Raw genomic sequence first — 10,163 nt, forward strand, 5'->3', positions numbered from 1 at the left:
GCTATTCCTGGTAGTTTCGCATACCTACTTGTAGATGCTCTTGACACAGGGCCGGTTACCGACATTGGCAGAGTGAAGTTTTCCGATTGTTGAAGTGTTGTTGCCGGGCAATTATTCCATTCACTAGGTGCCGCTGAATGGAGAGCAGTCCTGAAATGCGTTGCTCAAGCGCACACTACGAGAGTCGAACCACAGCGGCATGATCTTCAGCAGGGCGCGTAACCATTGAGCCAAACCAAACAATAGCACTCCAAGGAATACATCGTATTTAGTTCGTTTTTGGGTTCCCTGGAAAGATTTCGGGGCCCTAAAATGGATACATAAATGCAATTTTATGCACCCTGGATCCCGTGCCAACGCTAATGCTTAAGTAAGAATAAGTTTTCTCATAGCCAATAACCCTGTGCGACATTTTCATGTTGTGGCATCGTGTTATTTACTTGCTCAAAAACAATTTAAACAGATCGTTGAATTTTGGCATAGTTTGCGTCAAACAAACAAAAAAGTAACGTGCAGTGGCTAGTAGCATACATAAGAATCCAGCATACCGTAAAATAACGAAGTAGCCTAACAGCGAACAACATTACAAAATTGCACAAAACGTTACAATAATGCAGAAACTTCAATTTCATTCCCAAAGAACCTTCTTAAATTTCTCTTAACAAACCGTGCATTTCTGGATGGATTACGTACTAGGTGTTTAGATCATTGCTAACATATTTCGCAGTTACCGTATATAATATGCAGATGCAGCTTGTATAAATATATTGAAACAACTTACACGGAGCTTACGAAAACAATGTTAGTTTAAGAGCTTGCTTCAAACTTTTGAACTACGCTAAAATATGAAAAGTGAAATTAATATACTAAGAAAATGAACAAGCTGACAGATATAATCATAGCTCGTCTTTAGAATTAAAATCAAAGTTATCTGTGGGCTCTGTACATGCGCAAGGTGTTGCGAATTCCACCACGTAAGCACACCGAGATGGTTCATCGACAGACAAGAGCTTATGCTCAACACCGCAGCGGATTCTCACCTGAGTATAAAAACCAAGATAAATAATTAATGAAGTAGACGCTAATATGAACTTAACCGCTGTTGTTCGTTCACTAACGTTACCTGGTCATTTCTACACATAGCACAAGCACACACAATGGCAAGGAAAGGTTTCGATTTCTTGTGACTAAAAATTTGCGTATGACTTTTGTAAAAAAAAAAAACGTATGTAATTGATTGAAACTGTTTGCGTATGCGTATTAAAATTTGCGTATGACTTTTGCACAAGCACACACAATGGCAAGGAAAGGTTTCGATTTCTTGTGACTAAAAATTTGCGTATGACTTTTGTAAAAAAAAAAACGCATGTAATTGATTGAAACTGTTTGTGATCTGAAGCATGCTTACCTCTGCAGAACGGGCTGGTCCATTCCAGCACGCGAGTCCGTTGTCATATTTCATTTTTGAAAACTCAAATCCTGAAGGCCCGCTCCAAGATCCCCAACGTCTACAGTGAAATGTTAAATTAGATCAAGTGATAAGCAAAACGACGAATACGGTAACAGCTTAAACGCAATTCCAATAAGTTAGTATTTAGGCTTTTTTTCTCAGTGGCTATAACTCTCAGTATCATGATAGCATCTATACCACAAAGAATTCGTTCGATAACGTTGCTTTGAAAGTTCAACACTCCGTAGACGCCATTCTACAACATGAAAATCACTAACGTTCAATGCGTTCGCTGAGATTATCCTTTAAGTTGCTCGTTCAAGACTTGCAACATTCTTAATCGTTTGAGCCTGGTCTAAGAACAAGATTAACGATGTTTTCTTCACACCGAAAGGCTGACAGAGTTTGGTCTCGTCATCCAAGAAACGCAGACCTTCCGTTGTATTTAGTAGGCGGAGGAGGCTCGTTTCAATGGTTTTGCGGTGTGTTCTTCAGCAACACACTCAGTTACTCACACATTCACTGCACTGAGATGACAGAAGTATATTTGAAAAGAAAGTGTTTTGTTTCGAGTTCGATATTTTTGCAGCCTCAAGCTTTATTTTTTTTTAAATTTAATCAATTCCATGCAACATTTATTTGAACATTATACACTTAACAACTTTTAAACAAATTCAAAAATGACAAACGAAAAGGATTTCCAAAATTTGGCCTATTTAACGACACGATTTTAGAATAATCATATAAACAAGCTGCTGCGTAAAATCATAATTTCAAACTTGCCCTAGAATTGTTTCCGAACCGCCTTTCTTCGGGTTTTGAGAGATCTTGTCAAAGAGGCACAGTTTGTATTTGTACCTGAAACAAAATACATATTGCGTAGCGGAAACTCAAAACTCCAAAAGCTACCGAAAAATGACGATTCCATAATAAGCAATGTACTTTTTAAAACTGTTTGAAACTATCCAATGGTGTTTCCAGCACTACGCACATTTTGCAAGTAAATCGTGAAATTATTATAGATTCTTAACGTCACTAATTGCCTTTTAATTTGCTGCAAAAAAAAAAGGTTAGCACAGCGTGCCAGTAACTCACTCCATGGTAATCAATTCGTAACAATGAGATTGCAATGCTTCAAAAGCTTCATCTGGACCAAAGTTGATGGCAAGTGCTTTGTTCAGTTCCCTAAAAGAAACAAAAATGGACAAAATTAGACTTTCACAACAACTCTGTTGATTTTTTTTTGCTGAGATGATCTAAATAATAGTTGAGGCTGTAAAGCTTTGACAACTAATATTTGTTTGTTTAAATTGTTAGAATAAGAATACACAAATGAACTTTTATTTTAGGTATATAAGTGAAAGATTAAATTAAACTCGAGGTATATGTGAAACGTTCCAAGCAGAAATGAAGATGAGTTGAAAATGGATTTCGATGGCACTGCAGCGGTTTATATTGATTAATTTATTGATGAATGTAGGCCAGATCATTTTAGATACAGAGTGTAAATTACCCAATCTCTTTTTCAATCTTCCCCTTTTCATTTTGATTTTCTTGATACTTTCTTCTGGCTTCATTGGCTGCTTCAATGAGCGATCGTGTTGCGTCATCGTAATACAGTTCCACTTCGTCGGTCACGGGTGTTTCCTGAAAAAAGGAGATCATTAAATACTGCTCGTATTGAGACAGGCCAACTACAACTGTTGCTAAAAAGCTTTCAAAAATGACTGCTTGCAACACGCACATGCTGTTTGTCGTGAACTACTTCATTAGTATTTAAATAAGTATTTTGTTTTTAAAAAATAATGAAACTGTCCTGCCACTAAACCTTCATAAACTCTTCAACCTTAAACCACTAAAACTTTATAACTGAGCAAGTCAAAAGTTGGCTTGTCGCAAGTCAGCAAATTCAGTTTAGCAAGCGATAACTAAGCAAGTCTGACGCGAACACGTAAATTCAATTTGCTGACTTGGCAGTAGCTGATGTATACTTGCTGAGTTGTCGCATGCCGAGTGGTCCGACGACCTTCATAGACATATTGTGCTGCTAACAACTATAAACAATTCCTTCCTCACAATCTCATCATCGTATTCTTCATTCTCCTTATCACTTTCATCGTGGGCTTCATCATCGTAATCTTCTTCTTCTTTGTCTGTATCCTCATCTAACGCTTGCCCTTCCCTTTTTCTGACTACCCGTTTCGTGTTCATTATCTGTTTCTTTTCCTTCGAATCAATCAAAGGCTACTCAGAAAAAAAAATTAATCCAAGATTTCTATTTTTAGTTCACACTGTAAAGCAAAGTTGTGGAAATAAAACTTTATTCGTTCCAAGCGAAAAAAACATATCATTGGTGTGTTTGTTGTTGGGTCAGTAGTCTGTATTCGCTATCTACGACTTCTTTTTACCGGTTTACAACAGACCGACTAATCTGACTTTTTCTTTGCTAAACCGCGTCTACGCCACTGCACAGTGCACATGTCAAGCTGAAAACATGCGTCGCTTCTCCGGTGAGTACAATTCAACGCATAAACAAGATTATTCCATGCAACTTTTGTTAGTGAAGCGTTTTAGACCTACAGTTTTACAGGGCCTTTTCCTTGAACTTTTTTTCTTTTCAAAGTGTCAAGATGCAATTCAAACCATCACATGTATTGTAAATTGATTCATATGTAATTGACTCTAGCCGACAAGTACGCTCTTCTCTGTTCTTGTCGTCCCACAATAAATTAAAGCGAAACTTTCAGACGTTCGCTCAACATCGATGCCTGATCAGTCAACTTGTAAGAACACTAGACACTATACGTGTACTTTGATGCCAAGTATTCAAATTCGCGTAAAACTCTTCACACATATCATGTCACTTCGTAATCATTACATTACCTCCCCAGACAGCAAATCAGTCATTTTTTTACGTTGCTTCAACGCCTGTAAGCCTTGAATCAAATGTAAAAAAACCACTGATTTGCTGTCAGGGTCTATTGTACATGTAGTCTAAAAGATCTTGCTTGGCAATTATATATAGCTATTGTAATACGATAACCACAAAACAGACTCAGCTACTGCTAAACAAGCAGCGATTTGTTTTCGCTAAAAAACCTTCAATAATTTCTGCCGTGTCAATGCGTTATGCCATTTCAACAAACCACAAGCTATGACTTGTGTCGACGATTGAACATTTTCGTCAGTTTATTGACAAAAGCTATAATAAAGTCAACGGCATTGGCATATAGTGCACTTACCTCCTTTGGTGTTTCCTGTTCTTCAACGTGTGGTGATATGTTTGTCAAAAATGTTTGGTTTATTTTTGCCCAAACAGACTCCATAAATTGTTTCAAATCGACCGATTCACCCGACAAAAGATCCTATACGAAATAAAACTTGAAAAAGTTGTAGCATAGGAGCATTGTGAAAACAAACTGATGTACAAACATCAATGTACAAAAAAATTACTCAACCTAGATGTCACGTCTACGAGTCAATACAGTCATTTTTCAGCATCTTTAATATCAAGTTTTTGTTTAGCACGTATTGTATTAACAGCTGTGCTGAGCAGATGGCTTACAACTGAGATGCATGCTTCAGTATGCAAATGATGCAGTTCGATGATTCACCAAGAGATTGAAAAATTTGAGTAAGAAATCTAAATTTTGAGCATATTTACTTTGTTTTAATGTCATTAGAAAGCGATTTCATTGTTTGCATTCGAAATAAAACGAAAACAATTGCATGAAAATTTCAAAATTTCCCAGAAACTGCTTAGCGGGTCAGGACTTAGGAGTTCAGCAAAATTTTACCTGAGCTTCAACTTCAGTAAAATCTCCGTCCGACACATCGGGGTCTACTTCATAGTGAGCTTGAAGTTCGTTTGATGTCAAACTGTTAAACGGACGTTCATACATTTAGCTTTGAACTTTTTATGCTAAATCTATTATGTTTTACCTTCCTTCAAAAAACGTAAGAATGGCGAATTCATGCTTTGACAATAGCTATTTTCCAAAAACGATGAAAAATCTTTAAGCTCTGTATGGTGTAATTTTATTGCACAATTTTTATTTGTATCAACAGTAAAGCACTACGGTACTAATTCTCGAAATATATACAGAAAAAATATCCTTGTATATATAAGTGCAGAGTGCAGACTGTGGTAAACCGTTTCGGCCTAAATGGCGAACATTAGAGTTTAAATAACATGAAAAGTTTACAAAATGTCATAACTGGCACCTTGCATCCCTGTCTGTGTCCATCTCTGCGAAGGCCCTTGCTCCCCGTTTTAAATTGTCCTCTTTAGCTCGTTGCGCTTTATCCTCTTCCATGATCTTACGTCGCTCTTCTTTGGCTTGGCTCTCCTTGGCTTCAGCTTCTACCTTTGCTTGTTGCAATAAAGTCTCTGCTTCTTGTATTTGCAGAAGTTTTGCTTCTTCTTGCGCCAGTGCTTCCTGAAGTAAAAGTAGCACTGTTCACCACTTAATGTTTTTAAACAGATAACCCCAAAGCTTTTTCAAACTTCAGTGTTCGAGCCATTGCAATGGCATATAGCTCGGCTTACACGACACTATGAAATTTACTTATTCAACTTATTTCATTGATAATTTTCACAAAGTGAAGACAACATCTACCAAACTGCATATTGAAAATTGTTTACAAAAGTAAATTAGTGTTATAATGTTATGCATACTTGTCGTTCTGCTTTCTTGGCAATGCCAGTTTCAGAAAACGATTTTCTTTTAACATAACCTTGACTGGCTTCTTCCATCTGTTTGCTCGATTCTTCTTTAGCGATCTTCCACAACTCAACGCATGTGTCTTGACAAAAAATTGATATTTAAATCAATCCAATTTATATAAACTTCTTCTATACCAACTAAACTAACGCCTTTATATTTTCTCAGCATTTTAAAACTTAGTACTTAAACCAATAGCAAGGAAACACATAAAAGCCTTTGAACATCAACATAATATCAACAACAGAACTTAGTACTTAAACCAATAGCAAGGAAACACATAAAAGCCTTTGAACATCAACATAATATCAACAACAGAATATGATCAAGAAACATTCAACGCTACTCTAAGCACATGGCCTAAGTTCCTTGCCAAAGTAAGCTTCACGTGCATCTGTTCTGTAAATGGTATTATTTGCATTTACTTCTGTCGAAATAAGGATAGAAGTGATGATTGCTGTGAGCAAGTTAGATATACTACTATTATACTGGTTCAACTGTGAATATTCATATAAAACCTAGCTAAAATTCATAATTATATACACACTTGGACAAAGACTTTGATTTATCCACTCATCACTGCCATCACAACAGTCACACAAACCATCATTTACTCGTGAAGATGGGATATTTTTTGGTTGATAACCTGCAATTTAATTGCTTATTAAATTTTATGGAGAAAAGTTTAATGGAGTAGTGGTTCAATATAAAAACTATTCACAATTTTTACCTGATGCTGCAAGTTCCTGTGGTAATAGCTAATTGCACTAGCTTTTATAACCGAGTGGCTAAAACAGGTCGTTAGTATCTACATTGTGAAGTGTGCAACGACCATGCTGCTAAAAGCACAAACTATTATTTATCATTGTAACTTGACTTCTACACAGAACGCTAGGTTCCAACAACATATCTAAGTAGGACCTTTCAAAGGCAAGTGTTGTCTGAAATTACCATTGTTAGGCACTCTCAGAGTTCAGGCAATAGCCACGTAGAAACCAGACAATCTCAACTATAAATCCTTGACAATGCCTTAAGCAACATGACAATTACTAACAAAGTAAAAATCAGTATTTAGAGACAATGATTAAGTAAATGATAAAGTATAGATTCATAAAAACACTGTTTTTAAAACAGGTCTATATAAGTATTTTAACTGTTAATCTATTCTTCGAATGTGAAGAGAAAAACTGAATGTAGATAGGCTGTCATATACAAAACAAAATATAGGCTTACCTGTGTTAGAGCAATGAAAAACCCCATTAGGGCAAGCTGAAGTCCCTGGTTCGTCTGAGCCATCTTGACAATCACAATAATCATCATTGATATATTGAAAATTTATGGTTTTACTTCCATCCAAACATGTAAAATCTCTACCACGGTCATACAGCACTTTTTCTGCAAACATTTACACAAGAATACATAGGAGTAAATCAGAATTGTAATGTACAAATTCTACCATAGGTACTGGTAGGCGATACTACAGTATATGATACTCTCAGAAAAAATACAATACTTCCGACAATGAAAACACAAGGTTACCATGTTATCTTTTTGCCTATTTAACAGTAAGCAAACATTTGCAGATCCTAACAGCTAATCTTTTTAAATAAAATTGTACTGTGTCATATCTTTTCTCCAATCAACCCTTGGTTTTTTAACCTTTTAAACTTTTTAATACCGGTACTGCTAACAGTGTACACTAATTATAGCAACTTGAATGAAAGATACCATGACTTAAAAACAGAGCAAGTTGAAAGAATGGGGATCAAGACACTTAGTCTCGGCCAACCTGTCGCAGGGACGGGTCTGCTACTATTCGGTGAGTCCGATTCTGTGAGTTCGATTCAGTGAGTTCCTAACTCCTAACCCCTAACCCTAAAAGGGCAATGGTAATTAGGCTACGGTACCCAATAACTTTAAAAAAAAATTCAAAAAATCACTGAATAGGGAATCGGACTCACCGAATTGGACTCACCGAATCGGACTCACCGAAACGGGCCATTCCGCGCAGGGACATCTTATTGCATTGGACATCTCATTGCATTGTACATCTCACCGCTAAACTAATTGAGGCAAATTTTATTAAAGCAAGATTAAGGACTGCTTTTTGTTTAAAAAAACCTGATTTCTCTGATAACATACATCAGATATGTTATTGCTGGGTATTGTCAAACAACAATGAATAAACAGCTACCGGCACTGTACAAAAATTTCCTAACATGCTATGTAAAAAACACACCTATTTTATTCCACGTTTGAATAGTGAATATCGTACTAGTACAATTTAAGAGAATGCTGTGAATTAACAAAAATAAAACTCACTTGTCAATGACACTCCTCTGGGTCTGTCTACTTGAATATCGTTTGCACTTATTGAAATGAAGATGTAAAGGATATAAATTAAGACATTTTTAATGTAAATTAACATGTTAAAACTAAGTTAGGTTAATACACAGTTCCAAAAAAATTAACATCACAGCAAATGCAGTCAGACTTTTGCTTTACAAGGCCTGCAAATTTACAGTAAGTTTGTGAAACAAAACACTTGAGCAAAAATGTCACTTTCGTTTGTAATCAGATACATTTTTACCATATTTTTGCGAAAGGTAAAGAGTAAGTTAAACTAAATTCAAGTGAATCTGTATAGTAATAATTAGGGCCATTTTTATTTTGACCTAAAAAAAAGTTTTTTTGACTTTATTTTTATCAAATTTTGACCTAACGAAATTGCTTATTTGTAGAGGCCACAGTTCTTCCTTGAATTGATACCAGTTACCCAAACATAATATTTTTGTCGATTTCAGACCCTAACGTGTTCAATAAAAGGAGCTTGTTCAATAAAAGTTTGCCTTGATTGCTATGCTTGTTGTCACTCCAATCCAGCTTGATGGCATTTACTTTTCCTGTGGCTTTCAACAAAATACTTTGTATCGCACTTCACTATAAACTCGCAAAAATTGCACCTTAAATCACCCCCGGGAGTTGCATTACATTTATCAGGAAAATCTCGACAAATCTGTCTAACTTTTGCTGAAGACGATTTAGCTTGCTTAAGCATTTTTGTATTACAGAATGTCAGTACCGGTAAGCTATTCCTAAAATCCAAACTGTTGATCTTCGAAAAGACGACGTTTGTGAAGAAGAAGTGTTTTATAAGAATTATTTAAATACGTAACAATGAATAAACAATGGACAATTTGCAATAAAAGTTACTGCTGATCCAGCAAGTTGGCATTGAGACATATTTCCTGCTTTTATGGGTTAATATCGTTTAATTGTGTCGCAGTTACTGATTTACAATGCTTCTAGGATTTTGACAAAATTACTCTCAAGAAACACAAAAAATTTGTCAAAAGCCATAATTTGACAATTTTGACTTCATTGAAAATTTTGACTTTTTTGTCAATTTTGACTTTATTTTGACCTATAAACTTCTCAGAAACAGTCTCCCAGGTGCTGAAAACAACTTTATTCTTTGATTCATGGACAGACGAGGTCCTTAAAAAATTTTGACTTTATTGACTTTTGCGGGCCCTAGTAATAATAAAATCTTGAGGAAATCTTAATCACATTTAAAACTATTATAACAAAAATTTTTTGTTCCAATTCAAATTTTCATGTCTTGATTTTGCTTTGTACTATTCAAAAATTGTTTTAATAGCCCCAGTCACATGCCTCACCAAAATTGATAAAAACATTGACAGAGGCCAGTGATCACAATGGGTAACTAATCATATGTTAAGAGGACATAGTATGACAAATACAGTTGGATGCTATGAAGGCAGTATAGTAGACCTATGAAGAGTTTCTTTGAGATGCAGATTTCATGAAGACTTCAAACAATTTTTGTGATGAATTTGCAAAAGAATAGAAGTTCCTGCATCATTGCAACAAGAGCCTGCTACGAGAAAAAAAGAAAATTCTACAATTTGACGAAGTGAAGGTTGAAACAACAAAAGAGACCACAAAGTCCAAGCCAAAAATTTAGT

At 35.6% G+C, this 10,163-nt stretch overlaps 1 protein-coding gene across 2 annotated transcripts; it reads right to left on the reverse strand.

The window, feature by feature from the left end:
* Positions 1-419: 419 nt before the first annotated feature.
* LOC145778764 (glucosidase 2 subunit beta-like) lies at positions 420-8,679 on the reverse strand. 2 transcript variants are annotated; one of them, XM_082590340.1, is made up of 13 exons: positions 8,497-8,679; positions 7,408-7,569; positions 6,722-6,820; positions 6,129-6,256; positions 5,675-5,889; positions 5,248-5,329; positions 4,693-4,815; positions 3,527-3,676; positions 2,964-3,097; positions 2,546-2,635; positions 2,234-2,308; positions 1,409-1,508; positions 420-1,040 (listed from the first exon to the last, which is right to left on the reverse strand). In XM_082590340.1, the coding sequence occupies exons 1-13, from the start codon at positions 8,600-8,602 to the stop codon at positions 897-899; spliced, it is 1,608 nt and encodes a 535-aa protein (XP_082446466.1). In that variant the 5' UTR covers positions 8,603-8,679; the 3' UTR covers positions 420-896. The 2 variants fall into 2 exon arrangements, with proteins under 2 accessions (XP_082446466.1, XP_082446467.1); XM_082590341.1 differs by lacking the exon at positions 3,527-3,676.
* Between the last annotated feature and the right edge of the window lie 1,484 nt (positions 8,680-10,163).

Source organism: Aplidium turbinatum, chromosome 10 (genome assembly GCF_918807975.1).
Source record: "Aplidium turbinatum chromosome 10, kaAplTurb1.1, whole genome shotgun sequence".
Taxonomy (NCBI): domain Eukaryota; kingdom Metazoa; phylum Chordata; class Ascidiacea; order Aplousobranchia; family Polyclinidae; genus Aplidium; species Aplidium turbinatum.

What these genes read in the sequence shown, in the direction of transcription:
- LOC145778764 (XM_082590340.1), bottom strand. Translation starts at nt 8,602, where the DNA reads ATGTTAATTTACATTAAAAATGTCTTAATTTATATCCTTTACATCTTC. An exon ending in AACAGGAAACACCAAAGGAG is followed by an intron (nt 3,677 to 4,692) that starts GTAAGTGCACTA and finishes ATTGATTCGAAG; the next exon opens with GAAAAGAAACAGATAATGAA. An exon ending in AAGATTGAAAAAGAGATTGG is followed by an intron (nt 2,636 to 2,963) that starts GTAATTTACACT and finishes TGTTTCTTTTAG; the next exon opens with GGAACTGAACAAAGCACTTG.